The 27,073-nt window shown below is 46.8% G+C and overlaps 2 protein-coding genes and 1 long non-coding RNA gene across 5 annotated transcripts in view; all 3 read right to left on the bottom strand.

Annotated features, from left to right (window-relative positions):
* MYBL2 (MYB proto-oncogene like 2) overlaps positions 1–3,669 on the bottom strand; it is a 35,780-nt gene extending 32,111 nt beyond the window's left edge. The window contains exon 1 of one of the 2 annotated variants that reach the window (XM_082744660.1): positions 3,427–3,669. In XM_082744660.1, coding sequence (XP_082600786.1) covers positions 3,427–3,446 — 20 coding nt within the window. In that variant the 5' untranslated portion in view covers positions 3,447–3,669. The remainder of the gene's footprint in view (positions 1–3,426) is intronic. The other variant, XM_082744659.1, reaches the window with a different exon arrangement.
* Positions 3,670–6,972: 3,303 nt separating this feature from the next.
* On the bottom strand, positions 6,973–9,108 carry LOC309871535. The gene is made up of 2 exons (XR_014315332.1): positions 8,033–9,108; positions 6,973–7,296 (listed from the first exon to the last, which is right to left on the bottom strand). It is a non-coding gene; the product is annotated as an uncharacterized lncRNA (long non-coding RNA).
* Positions 9,109–9,351: 243 nt separating this feature from the next.
* IFT52 (intraflagellar transport 52) overlaps positions 9,352–27,073 on the bottom strand; it is a 39,632-nt gene continuing 21,910 nt past the window's right edge. For both annotated transcript variants that reach the window (XM_082744668.1, XM_082744669.1), the window contains 7 exons: positions 26,782–26,868; positions 24,931–24,999; positions 20,025–20,179; positions 15,216–15,303; positions 13,852–13,960; positions 11,263–11,408; positions 9,352–9,616 (listed from right to left, as the gene is read on the bottom strand). In XM_082744668.1, the coding sequence (XP_082600794.1) occupies positions 9,569–9,616; positions 11,263–11,408; positions 13,852–13,960; positions 15,216–15,303; positions 20,025–20,179; positions 24,931–24,999; positions 26,782–26,868 (702 nt within the window). In that variant the 3' untranslated portion in view covers positions 9,352–9,568. The remainder of the gene's footprint in view (positions 9,617–11,262; positions 11,409–13,851; positions 13,961–15,215; positions 15,304–20,024; positions 20,180–24,930; positions 25,000–26,781; positions 26,869–27,073) is intronic.

Genomic DNA, 27,073 nt, shown 5'->3' with positions numbered 1-27,073 from the left:
ATTAAACATCTGCTGTCGGTTTAGGTCATGATCCCAAGATCCTAGATGGAGCCCTACATTGGGATCCTTGCTCAGTGGGGAGCCTGCTTCTCTACCTGCCACTCCCCCGCTTGTGCTCACAGGTGCTGGCTCTCTCTCTTATTTATTTAAATAAATAAATACTTTATTTTATTAAGTAAATAAAATCTTAAAAAAAAAAAGATTTCACCAAGAATATTGATATTCTTGTAATATTCAGACATGTGTTTAGGATTTTCTTTTCTATAGGCAGAACTTTTAAAATTTTATGGTTATTTTAAGGATTAAATCTGATGATATACACAGTTATCAAGCACATATTTCAAAAAATACTGGTTATTTGAGAATAACACTTTAAATATGTAACCTCAGTAACTACGTCCATTTTCCAGTTCTTCCCTACATACAGGCATGGTTTATGGAGAGAAAAATCAAAGTATAAGCAGCCTTAACTTCTGGGTGTTATTTTCTAACAGGCCCTTTTTGAAGTTCCTCCAAAATCTTCATATCTATCAGGTCTAATAATTACAAAAATAGGGGGTGCCTGGGTGGCTCAGTGGGTTAAAGCCTCTGCCTTCGGCTCAGGTCATGATCCTAGGATCCTGGGATGGAGCCCCGCATCGGGCTCTCTGCTCGGCAGGGAGCCTGCTTCCCCCTTTCTCTCTCTCTGCCTGCCTCCCTGCCTACTTGTGATCTCTGCCTTTTAAATAAATAAAAATAAAATCTAAAATAAAAAAAATTACAAAAATGGAAATCGCACTCTCCACCTCCAGGAATGTCAGATGCTGGGGCCACTCCCAGCTCCGCGTGGTGGAATGCCTCTGGTCACCAGTCAGGCACATTCCTAAGTCAGGCATCTGTAAGTGGGAAAAGCCACCTCCAAACAAGCAAGGCAAGCACAAGCCTGTTCCAAAAGGACAAGGACTTCCTTTCATGTCTCCTTCCCCCTCTCCAGGGCTCAGCATCTTCCTAGAGTCACTCCTGAGCTCCCACACCTCGGAAATCCTCCTGTCTCTCAGAATGAAGGCCCTGAGGCTGCAAGTGCCTGTCTCCTTGACAGGGACAGAGGTCAGCTCCTCCTTCACATCCCCAGGTCATGTGGGGTTGCCAGCAAAAGGCCTTGAATGTTTGCTCAGGGAATGACCGGATACTTAAATTAATGAATAAACATGCAGTGCTGCTGCCTATTGGTTGATATGAAATGCTAATAAAGTAAATCTTTTAAAAGTAGAAAAGGAAGGGGCGGAAAGCATCTAAACCCAGCAATACATGGGTCACAGAAGGAACTGGAATTCAGCCTTGTCCTATTATCTCTGTCCTCATTCATGGAGATCTCCACCATCACAAAGTAGGAGGCAAAAGCTCTACAAGATACAGAATGAAGCTGGTTTTAAAATCAACTGTCCAGGGTGCCTGGGTGGCTCAGTGGGTTAAGCCTCTGCCTTCAGATCGGGTCATGATCTCAGGGTCCTGGGATCGAGCCCCGCATTGGGCTCTCTGCTCAGCAGGGAGCCTGCTTCCTCCTCTCTCTCTGCCTGCCTCTCTGCCTACTTGAGATCTCTTTCTGTCAAATATATAAATAAAATCTTTAAAATAAAATAAAATAAACTGTCTCCAGACTTCTTCCTGACGGAAACCACCTTTGGTTCCCCAGCACCCAGCTCTGATAGAAGCTCAGTAAATGTTCCTTCAAGGATAAAACAGTGTTTCTGTGAACACTCTCTGGTGCTCCAGGGCATTAGCGGGGACAAGCAACTCAGCTGGGAGATACACAGTATACAAAATACACTTCTGTCAATGACATAGAGCTAACCATCTATCTCACATGCATCCCCGTTATCCACGTTTAATAGATGTGGACACTGAGGCTGACAAGGGTTATGCCCCTTACCAAGTCGACAAAGTCAGGCTCCAGACCTGCACCTTCAAGCCCTCACCCTGTAATCCCAGCTGAAAAAGCAGAGCCCAAGTCGGTAGCGGCAACCACGTGTAGGTCCAACACACCCTTTCTGTGCCCTTCGATGTTCTTTCTGGGCTCTGCTCCAGGCTGGGTGAGTCAGAAGCTGAGCGGGAAGTGGGGCACTGGTGCAGAGGAGAGTTACAGCGAGTGGCCAAGAACTGAGTGGAGGGCTGTGGTGTGCCGGTGCACAGAAACCATCCCTCCCATGGCAGGGGATTCCTCCACAGAGCTCCAGGAGCAAAGCAGCAGATGACATGGGGCTTTGTCATTTTCTGGGGCTTATCATGCCCTGGAATAATATTTCTTGCACCAAAAATGAGGACAGGGTCCACTAAGTGCCTGACCAGGAAACTCCTCCTGGGAATTGGAGCTGCCCTGGGAAATAGTGGCCTGAGGAAGAGAGAACCTGGGCCAGGCGCCCTGACCACGGCCCAGGGATCAGAGGCTTCCTTGCGTAGAGGAGCTCTGGGGAAAGCCCAGCAGTGAGTGCTTCTCAAGTCTATATACCCTTTTCCTGAGAAGGGGGACACCAAGGGAAGGGGGGGTTAAGGTTATCTGGGCTGCACCCATCCAGGGAGGGAACAGGGCAGGCAGGCCCCCTTTATCCTCGGACTCCCAGGCTGATGTAAAACCCAGAGGTCAGGCCACCAGGCACACGGGTGTTAAGACAGGGTACTGGAACCCAGAGACCAGGTTCCAGGCTCCACTCTGCCCCTCCCTCCCTGGAGGAGTGACTAAAATGGAGCCTGCAGTTCCTGCCTTGGCCCCAGAGCAGTCTTGATAGTGTCTTCCCCTCACCTTCAAACCTAACTACCTCCAACTCCTCATGTGGAACAGGAAGACGGGTCTCTGAAACTAAACCAAGCTGGGGCCCGACACCCAGGTTGGGGAGACGGGGAGACACACAAAAGAGTCCCCCCACCCCCAGCACCCTTCTCAGGCCGGAAAGGGTTTGGGGAGTTCTGTACTTCCCGGAATATTTGAGAAGAAATGCCCACCGCCAAATAGGAAACCAAATAGGTTTGAACTAAAAGTCCTCTAGGCTTTGGCTAACCCCCTCGCTGCGACTTGAAGGAAAAATCACTTTCCCTCTCCAGGGGTCGCCTCCCTTCCCGGTAAAGGCCCTAGCAGCTGACACCGCCGTCCTACCCCCACCCCGCAATTAGGCGGGAGACAAAATGACATCATGCAGGGCTTGGCCCGGGTCCCAGGAGACCCGCCCGCCCGGGCTCTGAGGCCCAGCAGGCCTGGGGAGCGGAGCGAGGGGCCCCCAAGAGCCCCCCGGCTTCGCGCGCGCCCCCTGCCTCGGGCGACCCGGGACACAGCAATTCCCGCGGAAGCTCCGCCCCGCCCGGAGGGGCCATGGCGAGGGTAGGGGTGGGGTGGGGGACAGGGGTCAGGGTGGAGGAGGAAGGGAGGAAAGCCCTCGGCCGCCCGGCTCCGCTCACCCGCGCGTCCGCCGAGACATTCCCCCCGGCCCGGGCCGCGCCGCGCTCGCCCGCCCGCCGGCTGAGCCCGGAGCGGGAGCCGGGCCGGGGTCAGGGTGAGGCTGCTCCGGCCGCTCCGGGCCTCGGGGCCGCGCCGGGAGGCGTCAGGTTAATCCGCGGGTCCCGCCGCCGCTCGCAGGAACTGCGGCTGCCGCCGGCGCGCACAGAAGCACTTTTCTATCTCCCGCCAAGCGCGACGGCGCCGCCCGGGCCTAGCGCGCGGGCGGGCTGGTGTGCGCGGGGCGGGGCCTGCGGGTTGCGCGGGGGCGGGGCCTGGGGGTGGGGCCGGGTTCGGGGGCGGGGCCTGCGGACAGGCAGGCACCTCTCGGGCCCAGAGCGCTGGAGTACTAGGGCTGCTGGTGAGCGGGCCGCGTTTGGGAACTTGAGGAATTGAACCCACTGTCCTTTGACTGAGGCCGGACCCAGGCCAAGTGTGGGTCCGGGGCGGGTCAGGAGTTGCCCACCCAGCAAAGACTGAGGAAAGGGAGTGAGACACAGGGATTGGGGAGTAAGGCTTGGGAAACCGACTGTGCAAAAACCCCCACGCTCCTCTGTCCCTACAGCCCCCACCCTAAGCAGGCCCCTCACCCTATGGACCCGGGCTGTGCCTTTGAACTGTCTCCCTGCTTCATCTCCAGCTTCGAATTCGTCGGCTCTCGCACCTGGGCTCAACTCCCGGCAACCCAAGGGAGCTTTCTAAAATGCAAACCGGATCTTTCCTCTCCAGAAGAGAAAACCTCTCTCCTCTCCCTCCCGTTAAAATAATCAGGTCGATAGGATTCTACCAGATCCACCACCCACCCCGCTCCTAGCCAAAAGAAACTAGCTAGTTTCCTTGTCTTTGCGTGGGCCATTATCTGGCCCAGAACGCTTCCCGCCCCTCCCACCAAATTCCAGTCTATCCTGTGCTTCTCTGTCCATGATCTGCTCTTTGATTAGCCATTTTCCTCTCTGAACTATAGGCACTTAGGCAATTGGGGCCAAGGGGCCTCAATTCACCGCATTGTCCCCAAACCCCGAATTACCCATGTGTTTAGGCTCCTAGAGGCTTAGTTTTCCATTTTAAGTTGCCATTTGCTAAGTACCTCCCAAGAGTGAAGTCACCCAGGCCTCCCCGGGAGGAGTGCTGAGAGAGAGGTAAATAAACTGCAAGACAAGTGCCTGGGGAAATGTGGTTGAACCCCAGGCTCTTAGGCCCTGCTTGTGTTTCAGATTCCTCTTCCTGAAAGGAGGGGCCACCTTCCTGACCACCTGGGGACAGCCTAGCCAGCTGCTGTAAACTTCATTTACCACAGCAGAAGGAACACTGAAGTCTTAAGTGCCAGAAGCTTCCACATCAATTAATTCAGGTCTTCCCCCACCCACTTCCTTCATAAAGTAATTCATGCAGACATCCCCTCTTCATTACTAGAGCATGATATTTAAGAGTGCAGACTCTGAAGCCAGACTTCTGGGGTTAAGATTCCCAGCCTCATCATTTACATTACTAGTTGTGTGATCTTAGGTAAATTACGTAACTCCTCTATGCCTGTTTTCTCATATGTAAAAATTAGATTTATCAAAAATTGGCTTTTGTTATGTGCAGCCATTATTCTTTAGGCTTTATAAATCATTTTATGGATGCCTGGGTGGGCGTCTGCCTTTGGTTCAGGTCATGATCCCAGGGTCCTGGGACTGAGTCCAGAGTTGGGCTCCTTGCTCAGCCCAGAGCCTGCTTCTCCCCTCTGCCTACCCTGCTACTGCTCACTCTTTCTCTCTCTGAAAAATAAATAAAACCTTTAAAAAAAATCATTTCAATTCATTTAATCCTCATTACAAAACCATGAGGAGGTGGTGTTAGTATGATCCTCTGTTGGCAGATGGAGAAACTAAGACACAGCTCCCTCCCGCCCCCTCACCCATACGAAATAGCAAAACAGGGATTCAAACCTGGGCCTGGGCTATCTAGTTCTAGAATTTATACTTTTTTTTTTTTTTAAGATTTTATTTATTTGAGAGAGAGAAAGTGTGAGCATGAGCGGGGTAGAATGGCAGAGAGAGAAAGGCATACTTCCCACTGAGCGGGGTGCCTATTATGGGGCTCCATCCCAGGATCTGGAATCAAGACCTGAGCCAAAGGCAGACCCTTTTTTTTTTCTTTTAAGATTTTATTCTTCATTTATTTGTCAGCGAAAGAGAGGGAGAGAGCATAGACAGGGAAAGTAGGCAGAGGGAGAAGCAGGCTCCCCACAGAGCAAGGAGCCCAAAGCAGGACTTGATTCCAGGACCCTGGGATCATGACCTGAGCCAAAGGCAAACACGTAACTGAATCACCCAGGCATCCTTAGAGTTTATGCTTTTAATAATACACTGGTACATACTTTGTAGGGTAGTTGTAGGATTAAATAAATCAGTATGTGTAAACCACTGAGAATAATAACTGGCCCTTAGTAAGTACTATTTTACTTTTAGTTGTTGTTGTTGTTATGATGATGATGATGATGATGATAAAGGAGAGTCGGAAGACACACAGAGACAAGGAGTCCCTGTCCTAAGAGGAGACTACCCTAAAAAGGAAAAAGACCCCATCCTGTTATTCTAGACTTTACCCAGTGCCCCAGGTTTAAGTTGTCTTACTGGGAAGAAGTCTTACTGGCTCTGTGGGGAGCCTCCTTCTGTGACAGAAAGGAAGGGAATGGCCTTGGTGTCCTAACCCAGGCCCAGAGGCCAGCTCAACAGCCAGCAGGATATTTTTTTTTAAGTTTTTATTTATTTATTTGAGAGAGAGAGAGAGCATGAGAGTAGAGAGGTCAGCCAGAGAAGCAGACTCCCTGCCGAGCAGGGAGCCCGATGTGGGACTTGATCCCAGGACTCCAGGATCATGACCTGAGCGGAAGGCAGTTGCTCAACCAACTGAGCCACCCAGGCGCCCCCAGCGGGCTATTTAAACAAAGAGCTTGATCGGGCATGACTTGTCTTAGGTCAGTGGTGGCTACTGCCTTCTTGATCCCTGAGGCTATGAAACATCACCCTGGAAGAAGCCCTCAACCCTTTTCTACCTAATAGGTAGATGAGCTGCATGGACAAAAACTTTCCAAAAGCTCATCAGCTAATAGGGTAAATGAGTAAGCAGACAATTAGATATATTAGGGTAAAGATAAACTTCAGGGGCTCTGGGTACCCACCCAAAAGGGTCACTGAAGGCTCTTCAGGCCTTGGTGATTTAGGAATTTGCAAGATAGCCAATGTGTAATAGCACTTCTGGCAAAGGGAGTAGCCAGTGCATACCAGAGAGAAGAAATATTAATAGGTCCTCAGGGATTGGCCAGAGTTGCAGTCATTTTTGACTCTTCTCTCACATCACTTACCTGATCCATCTGCAAATCATATTGGCTCGATCCCCAAACTTTACCTTAAAATATATCCAGGGGCAAAAGCACATAAAAAGATGCTCAATACCGTGTCATCAGGGAAATGCAAATTAAAACCACCCAGTGATATGGAGCCAAGAAAAAATGAGTGCATATGTCCACACAGAATTTTACATAGCTTTATTTGTAATAGCCCCAAAGTGGAAACACCCCAAATGTCCATCAAGATGACTGGATAAATAAATAATAGATATAAAATAAATATATCTACACTGTGGGATATTACCAAACAATAAAAAAGAATTATTGATACAATACGAATCTCAGGGCGCCTGGGTGGCTCAGTGGGTTGAGCCGCTGCCTTCGGCTCAGGTCATGATCTCAGGGTCCTGGGATCGAGTCCCGTGTCAGGCTCTCTGCTCAGCAGGGAGCCTGCTTCCCTATCTCTCTGCCTTTTTCTCTGTTTACTTGTGATCTCTTTCTGTCAAATAAATAAATAAAATCTTTAAAAAAAAAAAACAAAACAATACGAATCTCAAAATAATTTTGCTGAAAGAAGCCAGAGTGAATACTATATGATATCATTTACATACAACTGTAGAAATTGCATAATAGAACCAATTAAAAGTGAAAATGGTTGCCGAGAAGGGATTACCATGGTACACAAGAATTCGGGGGGAGTAACTGATATGTTCTATTTATAAGATTCTAAGGGTCCCTCTTCTATCACTAGGAGACGTATGGTGTCACTGATCACAAAACAGGGGAATCAACTCTGGGTTTATCATGGTCACGCCAGTCCCTGCTGTCCTCATTTATGCAACTGCATAGGATGAGAGTTTGGTCTCTCTTAGAAACCACCTAATCCAAATTTCTTTAGTTCCCGTAAGAGGGAGGAGACTGAGACGAGTGCCAGGGCTCTGGGCTTCTTTATACACACACCATGCGCTACCCACACCCCTGACCTCTACCCTGGGCTTCCCGGGCATCAGGAAACTTAGCTTTCTTTTGCAAAGTGGCCACTTGTCCTGGAACCAAGCAGGGAAGGAGGACTCGCAGGTTAGGGGGTTCCCGCACAAAGTTAGGGATGGAACCGCCTAGGGACGCCGAAGCCAGCGGACGTGGAAACCACCTCCAGAGCCTGGCCACAGACGGCACACGGCGGCATCACCACCCTCTTCTGTGAAATGGAAGGAAAATCAGGCTTTGGAGTCCACCTGGCAGTCTGTCGCCGCCGCTGTGATCCGGAGCGAGTGACGCGACCGGTTTCCAGGAGCCCCCTTCGTAAACGGGGTCGCACCAAGGTCCAGGACCTCTGACTGCCGGGGCGCGCGCGTTGTTTCGGACGCGGCGCGGAGCATCGCGGAGTCGCACGGCCTGACGTCACCAGGGGGCGCCTGCGCTCGGGGTCCGCTTGCAGACCGGCTGGCTTCTGGGCTGTGGTGCTCATCTTCTCCCCGAGCGGATTCCTCGCGCGCGGTCCCGCTAGCGCCGCGCTTTCGGAGGTGTAGTTGCTGGAGGGCTTCGCCAGACGCCTGCCGTTTCGGGTCGTGCGGAGAACGGGTGAAAGAAAGGATCAGGGGCTGAGAGGGAGCGGGACAGATGGGCGCCCTCCGACATCATGGCGGCCGTGGAAGGAGGCGTCCAGCGGGCGCCACAGCCCAGAGCCGTGTTGACTCGCTCTGCTGCCCCCCGGCCCTGACTCCCCGAGTTGTTCGGCAGCGCTGGACAGGCTCCTGACGCTGCAACTTTCCTTCGTGCTACTTGTAACCGTTTGCGACTCTACGAAGTTAATTTTCTCGCCCTCATTAGCTTGTGACCTGAGCTAGGATAAAACGGTGGTGGGTTTAGCGGTAAAAATGTGATACAAGCAAAATACAGTATTCTTTTCAAAGTAAATATTTCTTCTTGTCTCTTGAAGTCAGCGGGAGAAATTGATAACATTGGTTGCAGAAAGGGAAAATTATAATGGCTGAAGAGGGTGAAATTCTTTTCAATATCCGTCAGTTCCGCGCATAGGTATTACCTGATTTTAAAAATTTCATTAGGGCATACGTAGCGCTCTAGAACCTTTTAGGGAATGGAGTTTGAATTAAACCCCTCATATTTGGCTTTATAAACAAGAAGTAATCTAGCAAAAGCCGCACTGTAGATCTGTGAATCATAAGTACCACAGATTTTCCTTCTTGGTCTTGGGGAGAGAGACTTTTGTTCCCAACACTTTTATCTCCCCATTCTCATTATACCTCCTCTTCGTTTTGACACTCAAGTTTCTTTGAGTAGACACTATTTGAGTTCAGCTGGGAGCTGAAGGGGTGAGTGATCCAGTAAAGAAGGTATCGATCTACAATTTTATCTTTTTCATTAGGCACATGGGGCAAACAGACCTTGGTTAAATTTGTTTTTATGCTTCTGAGCTAGTCCAAAAGCTGAACAATATTCATAAGCTTGACATTTATGACTCAGATAAAGGAGACTCAAATTCAGAACTATAGGCCAAAGAAAAGACTTCAATGAAAGACTGTTTCAAAAATTATAAAAGTAAAGATTCAGCCAGATTTAATTTTAAAAATGGAATGTATCTTACATAACGATCTTGTTAGAAATACCTATCTGGGCACCACAGGAGATGCAGACCTACAACTCACTGGGTAAAGAGTATATAGACAATTTTGATAAAGAGTTGAAGAAGAATTCAAAAATAGTTTACAAAGAAAATCAGGAGGCAGAAGATGCTTCAAGAGGCATGATCCTCAGAAATTGTTCTGGAATGCTGGTTCACTTGTATCAATGTCATGTTCCTGGATGAGGGAGTAAGACACAGAATTTTAGTATTTCAGTATGAAATGGGAACTCCAGTGTTTCCCACTTTAAGATTCTGAATCATTAATTGAGACACATAGGTAATCTCTGACTTGAAAGCTGAATCCAGCTGAAGGATCAAGTTTTCACTATCAAGACAAGGCTTCTGACTACTGCCCACCATCCACAATGGGTAGGGAGCAAATAGAGTTGAAGGCACCAATGCAAAGACCACACCAGACTTCTTACCCTGGCCTTGTGGGCCTGTGTCTGCCCTGCCAGCAACAGGAGTACTTCGAGAACTGACCTGAGCCCCGACCCACATTACAGTGCTCCAGCAGTTATACCAACTCCCTTCTGGGTTCCCTTCATGGCATTATTCTCAGAGCACTGTAACTGCCCATATAGTATTCCTGTCTCCCCCACAGCTCATGGCTCAGAAAGAGCAAAGGCCACATTTTTCTTGTTCACTACAACAGCCCCAACATCTACCATGAGTATCAGCAGAGCCAGCTCCTGCCAGCAGAGGATCTAATCTTTCCAATCAGCATCTAAAATCCTAACCATTTACATATGTATGTAGGATGAATGGCATACACATATACATACATACATATATATATTTTATATATATATATAATGGACTTTTCTTCTTTATACTGTTTTATAGCCCTTCCCCCCTGCAACTCCATTTACTATATCCTGAATGTCTTCCAAGTCCTTAAACATTCTAAACTTTTTTTTTCTTCCAAACATTTTTAATCTTATGAATGTATCCTAGGAACTTAACCAGTTCCCTACTGATGAAGATTCTTCTTCTATTAAAACAATGCTATACTGAGCATGCTGGTTGGTAAATCTGTACACATTCAGGATTATATTACTATGGCAAATTCTGAGGATTAGAATTATTGTGTCAAAGATAAATTTTGGGGGCTTCCAAAGAATATTATAAAACACATCTCAAGAAAAGTGGGAAAAATTTACTCTCCCATCAGTAGTATATAAATGCCCATTTACCAGCAGTGGTTGAACATTTAATTTTAGAAATCTCATCAAGGGATAGACAAAATGAAGACCAGGCATAACTTTGAAGTACTTTGTCCTCAGTCCAGAGAAAGATAATTTCTGACATAAGGTGCTAACCTCATGGCTGGCTTCTCTAGCCTTTGTTCCAGTCTCTCTAACCACACTGGCATCGCTGCTATTCCTCAAACATGCCAAGCAAAGCCCAGGCTCAGGGACTTTGCATAGGTCTTCCCTCTGTCTGGGACACTTGTCTTCCAGCTACCTGCATGGTGAAATCCCTCAACACCTTCAGGTCTTCGCTCCAATGTCACCTTTGTAGTGAGATCTACCCTTAAACACCCTCCCTATTTAATACTGCCACATCAGCACACTTGATCCCTGCTCTACCTTTTTACACCATCATCTTGTAGCATACTATGTTTAGTCTACTGTCTAGCTCCTCCAACTAGAACAGAAGTTCCTTAAGTGCAGGGATGTTTGTCTGTTTTGTTTACCTAGTAGATACTTAATAAATCCTTGCAGAATGAATGAATGGCATAAAAACACGAGAAGTCCAATTTAGGGAAGGTACCCGCAATCGAAAGGCTCCCACTTCAGTGGGCTTTCTAGGCTCTACCTGGTTCAACTTCTTGAACTCCACCACTTGGAAGAAGATGTGCTCAAGGATGTGTTTGGCATCTTGTTGGTCCTTTGGTAGTTTACTGGTTACTCCAAGAATGTCACCACACTTTCTGACATAGAATTCCAGGTCTTCTTCAGTACCTAGGCATAGTTGGGGCAGTTAGATGAACCCTCATGTCCTGTCCTTCCCCAATACAGACTTACTGTGGTTTAGGCATCCCCCTGTCAGGTTCCTATACCTCTTGAGATCACTCACCTCTTCCTAAGCTAATATGACTGCAGGACTTAAACAATAACAAACTGAAGAGATCTCTGATATGCTGCTTTTATAAATTAGGACAAAAGTAATTAGAATAAAGCTGGACTAGTTCTGGCTTTCCTACTCCCAGAGCCAACATTCCTACATTACAAAGAACAGGAAGAACTAGTAGGAAATCAAATTACCATTCTCTGAATGCAGCAAGGACCATTATGAGAAAGGCATATGGGTATTTTAAACAGCATTTATTACAGCAACATTATAGAAAAGGAAATTAAAGAAGAAAAAAATCACTCATAATTCCACCCATAACATATCTTTCTGTGCAGCTATCCCCAACAGCCTGATACTAAGGATGAATAACCATTAAAGCCCTTCTTACACTGCAGTGTAATTCCTTTCTTTGTTTCCCCTTCTGATGTGCATTTTTTTTAAGTTATGACATAAATGTAAGTTTTTATTAAAATATTCAAACCAGGGGTGCCTGGATGGCTCAGTGGGTTAAAACCTCTGCCTTTGGCTTAGGTCATAATCCCAGGGCCCAGGGATGGAGCCCCGCATCAAGTCTCTGCTCGTAAGGGAGCCTCCTTCTCTCTCTGCCTACTTGTGATCTCTGTCTGTCAAATAAATAAATAAAATCTTTAAAAAATAAAGTAAAATAAAATATTCAAACCATACAGCTGCAAAATTCTCTTGCTCTAACTCTATCCCCACCAATACCACCTAAGGTAATTACTCCCATGTGCACCTACATATTTACGTATGTGTAAACAACTGGGATCAAACAATAATAATTTGTAAGTTACTTTCATCATTTAACGAGGTATCACAGACCTCTCATGTCAAAGCTTATGCTCTATATCTTTTAATAGATCTATGTAGAATATTCCACTGTATTTCAGTGGGCCTACTAATGGGCCATTAGAACACTGATGGGCCATTAGACTATTGCCAATTTTTTGAATGCTACAATTAGTATCTCTATAGCTATATTTTTTGTTTCACATTTCTATAAGGATTTCTATAGGATAAACTGCTAGGAACAGAAATGCTGAATCAAAGCATCTGACCCTTTACAGGTCTCTTATTCCTTCTGGACCAATCACTATGTCTTGCTAATTTTTAATTGCTCAGCACCTACCACAATGCCTGACACGGAAGAGAGATGCAGTGAAAGTGCTTTACATTGAAGTATTTTCATTTTTTGCACACTCCTTCCTGGTCTTCGGGCACACAGAGATGTTGTTGACACAGGATCCTACTGAACATGAAAGTTTCTATCTTGTCTTTCTTCACTTAGGGTTCTCACTTAAGATCTATCAGTGTCACTCCCTGAACTTTGGAAACCTTTTTTATAAGGACATGTTGTCCCATCAAATGAATGTGACACAATTCACTACCATTCTCCTGCTATTGAGCACCAAGTCCAATTGTTTAAATAATTTTTATTCCCAATCTCAAAAATAAATAACAGCAGTCATCTGTGTACCTTCCCTTATCACCTGTGATTAGATTCCCAGAAGTGGGGTCACTGCCTCAAAATGGATGGTCAGTTTTATGCCTCTGAGCTCTTGAGTGCAGGCCCATTTGCTCTGCTGGAAACAGGGCATCTCAGGAGGAGAAGTGGGCCCAGGGTCAGAAGAACCACTCACCATGCAGCCGTGTGGCCTGGAGCCTCAGGTCCTCATCCACGTGTCAAGGAGAGCACACACAACTCCCTCCAGGATCCCTTCCAATTCGAAGTCTCTGTACTTCTTTTGGCCCTGACTGAGGTTTCTTACTTAACTGCTCCTATGACCAGTGACCTAGATTTGCTAAGTGACAGCCAGGGTCAGAATCCATCCTCTGGTTACTCAACAGGTCCTAAGAACTAAGGACCTACAGGGATTAAAGCTGAGACCTTGGGGGCGCCTGGGTGGCTCAGTGGGTTAAGCCGCTGCCTTCGGCTCAGGTCATGGTCTCAGGGTCCTGGGATCGAGCCCCACATCAGGTTCTCTGCTCAGTGGGGAGCCTGCTTCCTCCTCTCTGCCTGCCTCTCTGCCTGCTTGCGATCTCTCTCTCTGTCAAATAAATAAATAAATAAAATGTTTAAAAAAAAAAAAAAGCTGAGACCTTGGCTTCTGCTTTGCACCATGCTCTAACTTACTGAACTAACTGGCCCAGAGAAACGATCAGTTACATGAAACAAATGGAAACTCATTTTATGCTGCCTTTCGTATTTTGTTCTCCCTGAACAAAATCTAGCTTTCTCTCATGGCAAATCTCAGAAGTTTTCGATTAAGTAAAACTTATTAAAGAAAACAAACAAAATTCAGCCAAACTTACACTTATTTGTAATCTGAGCAAGGCGGGCCTTCTCGGAAGAGAACGTCTCATCTAAGTCAAATAGCTCCAGCGGAGGAGGTGGTAATTCCCTGAAACTAGGAGGGAAAACCTAAAAGGAATAAGGTTTTTCATGAAACAAGATATACAAAGCCATACCTGGCAGTGATAAGATGGAAGGGAAACGAGAGGCCAACTCAGCTCTTCTCTGGGATGAACCACCCAAATGCCCATCATCTCTTCCTGCCCTAACCCATCAGACCACATCAAGTGAGACAACTAGCCCAATGCACACAACCAAACAGAGCCAGCACTAAACCAAAACACAGCTAAACCAATCAAATTGACATACTAGTGCTCATTAAGTAGTGCAAGGATGAAAGCTTAGGGCTATTTGTGTTGAACATTTGACTGTACAACATGTTTCTCATTTAACCATGAGATCATTAGGGACAGAAATTGGGGAAGCAGATGTAGATTCATGTAGAAAGTGCTAAACCTGGAGCCAGAATTCGCAGGTATGAGCCAGAGATACGCTGAAAAATGTTTCATTATCAGCTTGCAAGACAACAGAACGTAGGCCTGCTCTGTGCTTTGTCATTTTCTACGATGTAAATTCTCTCACCACGGCCAATTTGAAGCTACCAAAATGAAGCCGAGTGGCTCATAACGTTCCAGAATGTGGTGGGATAGGACGATTTTAAAGGTGGGGAGAGGGCGCCTGGGGGTGGCTCGGTGGGTTAGAGCCTCTGCCTTCAGCTCAGGTCATAATCCCAGAGTCCTGGGATCGAGCCCTGTGTCGGGCTCTCCACTCATCGGGGAGCCTGCTTTCCCCCTCCCTCTCTGCCTGCCTCTCTGCCTACTTATAATCTCTGTCTGTCAAGTAAATTTAAAAAAATAAATAAAATAAAAAATAAAGGTGGGGAGAGTTTTGCTGGACAGGAATGTTGAAAGTAACCTGTGCACACATGCCCCACCTCCCCGGGGGGCTGGGAATCTCTGCCATGAGCCTGAGTACCTGCTGCCTGGAAAACTGCAGTGCAAAGCATTTCCTCCTTTTCACCCAGGATTCCTCCTCTCATATATGCCCTCCAACGATACAAGATGGGAAACGCTTAACAGCCACAGAAGTCCACACCCTTGATTTCTCAGTGGGGAGCTACAGCCAAGGGAAGGCCTTATAGAATACTAATGGTTTGGCCTCTGCATGTTCAGAGCCAGAGAAACGTGACTTTGTGAGAACTGCCACACACATATGGTATACGTATGTACATGCTTGGCGGAAGGACCCACATGATGGCCCAGTTGGCAAGGTAAGGGCAAAGAGCGGGGCTCTGGAGCAGGATCCCCCAAGCACACCTACTCACCGCTGGCTGAAGGGCCGGCAGGGGTGTCTCAAACTGAGGCTGGATGAGCTGGAGAGGTTCATGTTTCACATTTAGCTGTTCATGGGCCCTGTGGGAATAAGAAGACAAAAGTAGGGATCAACATGAGACTTTGTGCAAAACGCATCTAACTGTGCCCTTCTCCATCAAATCAGGGGGCTCAATGCTTTTGTAGAAAAACACACAGAATGCATTATTTATAGGTAATGTAAGGATCCTTTTGTGAATCTTCTCTACTATGTCGTATGGTATTAACTATGTCGAGAACTGAAAGGGAAAGTTCTTTCAAGTTTCGTATCAGGCTTCACCTAAATGGGGTTTTTTATCTTTACCCAGTGGATAATGTCAGTCTTGTAATTCACTCCGTTTCCTTGTTCTTACAACCAAGGGATGAGAATCAAATCTAAAGTCTGTTTCTGGCAACTGAACAGATCTGTACAGCATACACATCTTTCTTTTTAATCAATTTATTTATTTTTCGTCCTCTTGACACCCAGCATGGGGCTGAAACTCACAACCCTGAGATCAAGAGTCTGCATGCTCTTCCGACTGAGCCAGCCAGGCGCCCCTATAGTGCTCCTGGCGCCCCTGAGTGCTCATTCACTCAGCAAGTATTTACTGGACATGTACCATGCACCAGACAGTTTTATACCCAGGAGAACAGCAACGGTGAAAACAAGAGACCAAGGCAGCCCTTGTGAACTTACATGCTCCATGAGGACAGGCACACAATAAACACAACCCAAGGTGCCAAGTATTAATAGGTATGGAGAAGAAAAACCAGGAGAAAGGGTTAGAGTTAGGGAGGAGGCATGGGGTACAGCCTGTCAGAAAAGCCCTGAGTGAAGGGGAGGAGGAAGTCATACACTTACTTTCACAAGTATCCCAGGCAGAGGCAAGAGCAAGGAGAGCAGGAGTAAGGGTGTGAGGAGTTTTCACAGGACTGCAGGGCAGCCAGCATGGCCACATCAGGGGTAGAGTGCTAGTGAGGAGTTCAGAGTCAAGTACGGACCTTACCTCTGCGTAAGGTCTTTCTTTTTGACTGTGGCTTCTGCTCTGCCTCCATTCTCTCAAACGTTCTTTATCTTTTTGTACTGTACCTAATTTTGTAAGCTGGCTGAACTCCTCTGGGAATGAGGCAAATTAAAATATACTCACCTAATTTAAACTATACACATATTTGTGACCTTTTTAAAAAAAATTATTTATTTATTTATCTGACAGAGAGAGAGATCACAAGGAGCAGAGAGAGGGTGGGGGAAGCAGGCTTCCCGCTGAGCAGAGAGCCCAGTGTGGGGTCAATCCCGGGACCCTAGGATCAGGACATGAGCCGAAGGCAGAGGCTTAACACACTGAGCCACTCAGGTGCCCCCATTTGTGACCTTTTAAAATTAAACTGAACAAGCAAATGCCAAAGGGTGTGGACAAAGTTTATGCCTGCTTCTACAGATGGGTGACTTCAGAAAGGAAAGAGGTCTGTGACTGCAGAAAGGTATTGAGCTGAGCTTATTACCATGACTTCCCCCACTATTTCCAGGTGCCTGGGGAGAAGCTTTCCTGGCAATGCAGCAGATCCCTCTGGAGCGAACAGAAACAACTTTCACTGAGTACCTACTGCATGCCACACATTGTACCAGATCCTGTGCCAGGCACTTTAACTTATTTCACTTACTGCTCAAAACAACCCTGAACAGTGGGTATAATCCTCTATAGAAGAGGAAGCAGATGTATCAAGATGAAATAGCTTTCCAAGGTCACATGGTTAAAAAGGGACAAGGGCAAGATTAGAACTCATAGCTGGCCAATCCCTGCCAACCAGAGGCCCCAGGACTCAGTCTAAACTGAAGGCAGAACACCGTTAATGGCAGCATCTAAGCTAAAAGTCCCAGCACTGGCACACAAAAAATCCTGCTGTCAAACCCTGACCTCTGCCATTCCAGCCACGATTTTCCGCTTTCCACCCCCTGACGGAGCCAGCTACAGGGAAGCCCCGTGTGAATAATGGAACCAATCCCATTGCCTCGACCTTCTCTTGCTCAGCTCACCACCTCCCCAAATCTTCCTTTTGCCTATTAGCCAATAGCAAGCACATACCTGATGAGAAATTCATCTTAAAACCAAGAAAACCTAATTCAGAAAGCTATTTCCAGAACATTCTGGACTGACCTCTGGCACTATGTTTTTATCACCCTGGTCTTGGTCCCCAACCCATCAGCCCAGGAACTCAGAAGGCAGAGACTCGCCACACACTCTGTCTTTACATCACCCCCACAGGCATCAATAAATACCGGATGGACAAATGAAGTCACTTCAGAGCAACATTCCACAGACAATATAAATATTTAAAGACTAATCGAATTTTTACTCAGAAAATTTTACTGCATTGGGGCGCCTGTGTGGCTCAGTCGTTAAGCATCTGCCCTCGGCTCAGTCATGATCCCTGGGTCCTGGTAGGAGGCTTGCCCCTTGCCCACTCTCCCCTGCTTGTGTTCCCACTCTCACTGTGTCTCTCTTTGCCAAATAAATAAAATCTTTAAAAAAAGAAGGAGAAGAAGACACTGTGTTCAAAAGACATTACTAGCACTACGAATACTTAGGAACACCAAATAGAAACCAGCCTGTAACTACTGTCCTTTGCTATGGTATGAACGATAAATACAATTCCACGAGCTCCAAAATATCTGCTCTACTTGACTCTGCTAACACTAAATTAACAGACAGCTCCAATACGTCCTGCATTCAGCACTGAAGCGATCACAAAGGCCTGATCTAAGCCACATCAGAAGAGAAGCAGACACTAAAGGCAGAAGCTGGGTGGACTCTAACTGGCTGGTGGAGCAGCAGAGGTGCCTTTTGTTATTCCGAGAAAAGTGCAAACTGCAGAGAAGGAGCTGCAGGTCCATCTCCAGACCACCCCGCTTCCCTGTCCTTTTGCCTCACTTGGCTTCCAGGGACTCTGCTGCCTCCCATACTCCCCTGTCCCTCCAGCAGCTTTCCCCTAGCTTGTTAAAGGCCCTCCTCTTCGGCCTCAAATGCCAGGGCAGCTGTGAAACCCTGTGTCTAGCCCAATCCCCCCCTCCAGTGCTGTCCCTGAAGGTCCCAGCCCCTCCCCCCACTTCTCTAATCACTTTATCATCTACACTAGTGGTTCATCATCTATACTGTTGGCTCAGCCTACACTCTTCACAGGGCAACCTCTCAGTCACAACAGATGGAGGCAGAGCAGAACCCATTTCTGTCTCCTCTCCCCACATCCTGAGCACCAATCAGCAGCACCACCAGGCGCCCAGACCCCCAAGGGAGAAACCCCTGTTCCTGATCTCGCCATCACAGCCTTCCATGCCTGGCCTGTGGCTCCTGATTCTTTCTTACCAAACACCTCTTGAAACCACACTGACTGCTCCCACCAGTCGCATCTCAAACCTCTCAAACTTCCCATCTGCTGTTAGCAGTCTCCCTAGTCGGTTTCTTCATTTCTACTTTTCCTGTTTTCTGATCAATTGTACAAATTGCTGCAAGGCATCCTTTCGTCTGGTTTCAGGAAACAAAGATTCAATCATGATCCTCTTCTAGAGGTCTTTAGTAGCATCCCATTCACAAATCTGGCCTCTGCCCTGAGCCTTGGGCTGTTGCCTTGGCTTCTTATTTCGGTAATGCTCAGGCTGGGCTCTGCAAGTTCTGGCTGGAGAACACAGGACAGACTGTTGCAGGGAACTTCAGGGGACCAAGTTTTCAACTATTCAGCTGGCCTTGTTCAAAGTCAAGGGTACATGCAGTTCAAAGGGCTATCAGGAATAACCTTCCTTACTTGGATACACACACACCTATGAGTATGTGGGCTTTGCCCAAAGAAGCTACATCATTGCCTAACTGCCTCTGAACATCCCCGCCAGCTCCTGAAGCCTCTTCACGCCGACAGTGGAGCTCCTAGCATTCTGACAAGCAGACACAAAGCCCCCCAAAAATGTCTAAATAATCAATGCCTAGCTAAAGGGCCCCTTGTTCGTAAACCCTTCCCTGCTCACCCTAGTCAGAGTCAAAATCTCTCTCTTCATTATGCCCATTAATACAATAACCTCGCCTCACAGCCTCTGTCCGTCTCCTCCGTAAAACCATTAACTTTGGACACAGGGCCTGGCACAGGAGAAGCTCAGTCAGTATTTGTGGAACTTGAGCATAAAAGCAGCAGTAGGAAGTCAGACACTCAGCCTTTGGTTTATTCAGGTGTAGACCCCATATCAGGCCAAAGATGCTGAAGAATGGTGGCCCCAGTCCATGTCCCTGTCCCTGTTATCAGGAATGGACAATGATGAGCAGACAATCAAACAGAGGAAAGCCCAGGTCTGCAATGCATTCAGGCTCTCACCTTGGGAGAATACCTGACTCTCTCTAAACTGGTTTCTTCAGCTGGAAAACCGGCTGATTCAGAGGAAAATGAAGGATGACGTGAGGTACCAGCGTGGGGAGCCTGCAGGGTGCCTCGTCTACCCAACCCAGTTTACTGAGGGGCATGGGACTCTCCATGCTGAAGCCAGAAAAGTCCCAGGCAAACCAGAACACGTTGGTCACGCTAAATGCCTGAGAGAGGCGGCTGACAACTGCTGGCAGCTTCCTCTCCATCGGCCCCCACCCCAATTTTCCCAGCTGTCTTTGCTGGCCTCATCAAAGATCTGAGAACATGCTGTGCATACCACATAGGCCATGACCCTAACTTCTGTCCCCAGGCTCATGTTTTCAAACCAAACACTAGGAATGGAGCACAGGGCAGCTCCAAGAGCTACAGGTACTGACTTGATGACCTTGGGGAGGGAGGTGGTATCCAGCTGGTAAATGGACAGGTCGAAGAGGGTAGTAAAGTCTCTTGGGTTCTCATCGCCCTCCTGGAGACACACTCGAAGCCGCTCTGACAGGGTGGCTGTGTCCGGCAGCATCATGTAGTCGGAAATCTGAAAGCCACAAGAGGGTTCACACAGCACGGTGGGAGTTAGAATTTTATCTCTCTAAATCTGCAGTATTTCTACTCTCTTATCAAGAGATTTCACCGTTCCTGGTCCCTAACAACTAAACCTTAAGTAAGACACTTCATGTGGAAAGAGGAACAAAAGTCACTTGGTTAAAGCCCAATGCTGACTAAATCCCACTCTGTAATTCCTCATGTGTTACAGAACACAGCTGGAGAAACAAGCATGCTGACTGGCCTCCTTTTAATTTCGTGATCACCGATCTTGAGTGGTCAGCAATTAGCTGTATTTCTTTAGTTCATTAACTTCCCATTGTCCTAAGCAATACCTTCCTTTGGTCACTTCAGCTATCTCAAACAATTTTCCCTTTCTTAATTTTGGTTGTTGATCTTATTTTCTATTTCAGTGAGAAAACAGAAGCAATCATAAAAGACAGTCCACGAGCTCCCACTAGAGCTGTTGTCTTCCCACCAGCATCTAGGCCACACACTCGCCTTCCTTCTGCTGTTATACGTGTGACCCGCCTGTGAACCCAGCACAGATGACCCTTGCACTCGGACACTGGATCCCAGTCCTTCTTATCTAGCCAAGGACATGCTTCCAGCACTGCTGAAAGCCCTTATGATGCCACATGCTGTGTGCTGGTAGCAGTATAAGACCAGGGAAACCTAAACATCCACCAATAGGAGACTAGTTAATATACTATTATAAAAACAAGAGAAAATACAGTCCTTAAAAAAACAAAACAAAAATCAAAAGAAAGCTCTTTATGTATAAATAAGGAAACATCTCTTAAGACATATTGTTAATTTTAAAAACTAGGTGGTGGGGAATACAGTGTATATAGTGTCATTTGTGTAAAACAAGGAAGAAGGAGATACATGCATACACGTATTTACTTACATATGCATAAAATATCTCTGGAAGAACATATTAGAAACCGCTAAGACTACTGTCACTGGGGAGAGGAACAAAGCGGTTGGGCAAAGACAGGAGGGAAACTGTTCATTGGGTATGCTTTTGAACTCCAAACTGTGAATCCATTACTTACTCAAAAAGTGTATTTAAGGGGCGCCTGGGTGGCTCAGTGGGTTAAAGCCCCTGCCTTCGGCTCAGGTCATGATCTCAGGGTCCTGGGATCGAGCCCCACGTCGGGCTCTCTGCTCGGCAGGGACCCTGCTTCTTCCCTCTCTCTCTGCCTGTCTCTCTGCCTACTTGTGATCTCTTTCTATCAAATTAAAAAAAAAAAAAAAAGTGTATTTAACTTTTAAAAAATGCATGCTGGCGGGGTGCCTGCGTGGCTCAGTGGGTTAAAGCCTCTGCCTTCGGCTCAGGTCATGATCCCAGGATTCTGGAATCGAGCCCCACATCGGGCTCTCTGCTCAGTGGGGAGCCTGCTTCCCTCTCTCTCTCTCTGCCTGCCTCTCTGCCTACTTGTGATCTCTCTCTCTGTCAAATAAATAAATAAAATCTTTTTTAAAAAATGCATGCTGGCAATAAAAAGTTTATCTGTAACTGCCTTCTGAGGCCCCTGCAACGATGTGTTCTCCAGGGCCAGCATGGGAGGAGACATACCTGAGCATTACAGAAATAAGCCTAGACACACAGGCTCACTTTTTTCTATATTCCAAGTCAAAAAACTCCCCTAATCTTCAAACTATTTTTTTAGATAAAAAACAGGAGAGGAATATAAATACATAACTGCTTTTCCCTGCAATATGTGTCTGTGTTAGAGGCTTCGCCCTGCTAACAGGATGGGCATTGAAGGTGAAAACAATTAACAGAGGCGCTGACCGTGTCAGGACATGCACCCACACGGAGCAGGAAGATGGGTAAGGGCCCAGCAGTCCCAAAGGTCCTGAGGCTGGTTCTAATCTCAGCACAGAGACCTGCTACACAATTCTGCCTCAGGAAACCATCAAGGCCTTCAATGTCCAGACAGAAACGTAAGAGGACTCCCAAGACCACTGGTCTTCATGATTTCCTGGCAGATCTGGAGGTCAAAACTTGTCATGGAAATCCTCGCAGCTCTTTATTGAGCTACCATTTTATTAAGTATCATTTGAATCCGAACTGTTGTTTGGGTCTGAAACCCATTCCAACATAAGATTTGATCTGAAGGGACGCCTGGGTGGCTCAGTTGGTTAAACAGCTGCCTTCGGCTCAGGTCATGATCCCAGCGTCCTGGGATCGAGTCCCATATCGGGCTCCTTGCTCAGCAGGGAGCCTGCTTCTCCCTCTGTCTCTGCCTGCCATTCTGTCTGCCTGTGCTTGCTCTCTCTCCCTCTCTCTCTCTGACAAATAAATAAAATCTTAAAAAAAAAGATTTGATCTGAAATCCTAGGAAGTTTGGACTTTCAGAATTTCTTTCTTTGCAGAGCTACTGGGTCCAGCATTTTCCTTTCCAAAGCCTTACAACACAAAGGACATTTGCGCTAGGTCTCCTGTGCAGGAAATACACGAAACCCCATGACTTTAGAGAAAGGCCTCGGTGACACCATCTTCCTCTGGCACTCTACTGACACTCCCCTCCGAACCAGTCCAGTGTCACAAGCGGTGCACAAAGCGGTAGAAAAGGCACGGGCTCCAGAATCAGCCTGAAATGGACATTAGTAGTGGCAAGGCAGCTATCAATTTTGGCGGGGACCTTGAAGAACTTAATTACTTCCACTTCCTCAGCTAGAAAACAGGAATGACAGACACTGAGTAAGAAAGAGCAAGGCAGCCGCACAGACCAGGAGCAGATATGGCATCTCAGTGCTGCTTCCCCGGCCCCTCAACACTGACTAGAATCAGCAGCTGACCAAGTCGCCATCCTCTCAAGAGTCGGGTCCTGTGAGATCTGAAAAGTGAATTCCTGACTGTCCTCCAGTTCTTTTACTTGGGAGGCTTACATCACTTTTCAGGAGAAATTTAAGCAAAATAGCCATATATTTCAAGTTTCCATATGAGGGAATATTTTAGACACGAGGCTCTCCTGTTTCCCAAGTCAGTCCGTGGGAGACCACATCCTCTGCTGAGGGAAGTAGGAGGCAGTAGGCCACCACTTTGAACATCTCGCCCACTCCCTGCTACCCACCCACAGCCAGGAAATCACTTTCCTGACACTTCAGAGTTTAAGAAACAGAGAAGCAGGGTGCCTGGGTGGCTCAGTCAGTTGAGTGTCTCTCGATTTTGGCTCGGGTTGTGGTCGTGAGACTCTCATGGGGCTCTGCCCTCAGCAGGGAGTCTGCTTGGGACTCTCTCTCCCCCTCTGCCCCCTCCTGCCTGTGCACCCTCTCTCTCTAAAATGAATGAATAAATCTTTAAAAGGCAAGAAAGGGGGGAGGGAGGGAAAGAGGGAAGGGAAGGAGAAAGAAAAAGAAAGGGAGGAAAGAAAGAAAAAGGGAGGAAGGAAGAGGGAGGGAGGCAGGAAAGGGAGAGAGAAGCAATTACAGAACAAGCAGACTCTGAATCAGGAGAGCTGGGTTTGGGTCGCAACTCTGCAGCCATTCGCTGTTTGGGCTTACTGCAATTTTGGAGAATTTCCATTTCTTCATCTCTAAAATGAGAATAAGACCATGACCTTCCCAAGGCTGTTGGAAAGATTTCATAAGATGATTTGTGGGAAGATATAGGATACATGGTGCCTGCATATAATAAATCTAAGAGTTGTAAAGAGTCTGACAGCTGCATCGCTTCCTACACCTTTTTATTTAGTAAGTCAGTAAACATCTATTAACTGAGGCCTCACAATCATCCTGTGAGACAGAGAGAGAGCACAGGTATTGGTATTCCCACTTCACAGATGAGGAAACCTGGATGAAAAGGAGCTAGAAACGGGCCACTTAAGGTCCCAGTGCCAGAGTGGAGCAGGACTGGGAAGGCAGGTTACTGACCCTATTCCCACACTGGTCTCACTCTCCATCATCTGATAAATAGGAACCTAATGCCTTTGTTGTTCCTAAAGACATCAAAATTATAGTTTAAAACTTAAATTCTGATGATCTTTTATTCACAAAGAATTATTTTTATACCCTTCATATTTCTGACAGAAGTGTTTCTCTACAGATAATGATTTTGAAAGTCTGGCCAGTGAGCATACACACAGAGAGAGATACCCATCCCAATTAATTCTATATTTTCTTTTCTTTTCTTTTTTTTTTTTTTTAAGATTTTATTTATTTATTTGACAGAGAGATCACAAGTAGGCAGAGAGGCAGGCAGAGAGAAAGAGAGGGAAGCAGGCTCCCCGCTGAGCAGAGAGCCCGATGCGGGGCTCGATCCCAGAATCCTGGGATCACGACCCAAGCCGAAGGCAAAGGCTTTAACCCACTGAGCCACTGAGGCGCCCCAATTCTATATTTTCTTAATTTATTTATTTTTTTTTTTTAAAGATTTTATTTATTTATTTGACAGAGAGAGATCACAAGTAGGCAGAGAGGCAGGCAGAGAGAGAGAGAGAGGAGGAAGCAGGCTCCCTGCTGAGCAGAGAGCCCGACGCGGGACTCGATCCCAGGACCCTGAGATCATGACCTGAGCCGAAGGCAGCGGCTTAACCCACTGAACCACCCAGGCGCCCTTAATTTATTATTTTTATAACATGGCCTTCATTACCCCCCAAAGCCATCACTTCTTTCCATCTGTCTTAGATAAAGTAAGAGATACGTTTTCCTTTGAAACTGTTGGAAGGGGTGCTGAGAGGCTGGATCCATCTTTTTGCCTCCAAAGTTTTTTAATGATTCACAGGCCCCTACCTCTGGGTCCTCGGCATCAATCTGGTTTAAATGGATGTCTCCCGTCGTGAGCCACTGGAAAACAACATCCTGGATTTAAAAAATAAACACAGAATTAGACACCTTAATTATTTGAGAAAATCAAGACAGGGCTAGAGAATTAAATCAATCAAGAAAACAATGATAAAAAGAAAGAGACTACACAGCCGTGTTTCAAAAAAGAGTAGCTCCCCTTCTCTTGGTGAGATCATACGAAAACATCGAAGTTTCCCTAATCCTAATGTCACTTTTCCTATTGAAAACTGAGCATTTATCTTAGAGCACTTTCACTTTTAATAACAGGACAAAATGTACTAAAACTTGTTCACGACCCCAGAACAATCCCTGTTTACATGTGCCGATGACAATGTGAACTTAAACAGCAGACTACATCTAGATGCCCCTGGAATGTGTCTAGAGACACCAGAATTTCATGTGCATTCAGCAGATACAAGATCTTAATTAATCTCTCAATATAGTAACAGTGCAAAAGGATGAAGGAATTTGTTTCATTCTTGAAAAAGTTCAGAGGGACCAGCAAGTGAGTCATCGAATCCCACCCGTGTCCAGCTCCGGCATGCACCAGGTGTCATCCTTCACAGGACATGTTTCCTTCACACTATGCAGTGCCTTCACCTCCTCCCCCACATCATCAGCCCGCGACCAGTCCCATTATAACCCCTCCCAGCACCACTGCCGGCCAGCCCCTCTCCTCATTCCCACCTTCGCCACCTTCACTCAGGTCATCGTCAGCCCCTCTTGGCTGGCTGATTCCGCCAACCTCCTACCTGGCTCCAGGTTGCCTCCTCCCTCTCACCTTCCACATGCCTGACAGAAGAGTCTTTCTGAAACACAGATCTGACTATGCCCAAGGCTGCTGGACACTCTACAAGGGCTCTCCATAGCTTCCTGGAGGCCTTCCAATCAAGTTCCTGGGCTGCCTACATGAGGCCCTGGTTAAGCATACTCCTCACCTCTCCTCCGGGATTGGCTCCCACCCCAACATGGCATGCTTAAAAACATCCACCACATCCTTCCAAATTTACACCTCTGTCTCTCACGCTCTCTCGCAATGTACTATGAATGTTTTCTTTTTTTTTTTTAAGATTTTATTTATTTATTTGACAGAGAGAGCGATCACAAGTAGGCAGAGAGTGGAGGGAGAAGCAGGCTCCCTGCTGAGTAGAGAGCCCGATGCGGGGCTCGATCCCAGGACCCGGAGATCATGACCTGAGCTGAAGGCAGTGGCTTAATCCACTGAGCCACCCAGGCACCCACATGAATGTTTTCAAAGCACGGACTTGAGCCTGACTCAACCTGGTATTCTTAGGGGAGGTACATAATGGGTTCTGAAGAGCAGGTTTTATTTTTTTACTTATTTAAAGTTTTTTGTTTAAGTAATCCTATACCCATTGTGGGGCTTGAACTCATGACCCAAGATCAAGAGTTACATGCTCTTTTTTTTTTTTCTTTAAGATTATTTATTTATTTATTTGATAGACAAAGATCACAAGTAGGCAGAGAGGCAGGCAGAGAGAGAGGAAGGGAGAGAGGAAGGGAAGCAGGCTCCCTGCTGAGCAGAGAGCTCGATTCGGGGCTCGATGCGGGGCTTGATCCCAGGACCCTGGGATCATGACCTGAGCCGAAGGCAGAGGCTTTAACCTACTGAGCCACCCAGGCGCCCCAGAGAGTCACGTGCTCTTCTGACTGGACCAGCCAGGTGTCCCTGAAGATCTGGTCTTAAATGAATAGATGGCCTTAGCAGTATTTTTTTTTTAATGACATGAAAACCATACATATTATACCTTAATGTGGTGAAAGAAAAGAACCTACCATGATTTTGCTGTTTTCTTCTTTATCCAAATATTGGTCATTGAACATGTGACAGGAGCCAAGCACTGCCAGCTTCCCACCTTGGTTCTGTCAATGACAAAGTAGTGTTAGATACTCAGACCCCAAAATGCACCACATGCATCCTAGTACCCAAAAACTTACCATCAGATTCATGTGAGCAACTGTCTATACTCACTGCCAACTGACATCAGGATTTTAATGACCTAGAAATATCAACTATGACAACAACTATATTCCCAACTGCTTCTCATTTTAGACACTTCTATATCCT

The sequence above is a fragment of the Mustela nivalis genome (genome assembly GCF_964662115.1).
Source record: "Mustela nivalis genome assembly, chromosome: 8".
In the NCBI taxonomy this organism is placed as follows: domain Eukaryota; kingdom Metazoa; phylum Chordata; class Mammalia; order Carnivora; family Mustelidae; genus Mustela; species Mustela nivalis.
Note: the sequence above shows the minus strand (reverse complement) of the source record. Positions and strands in the feature narration are given on the sequence as shown.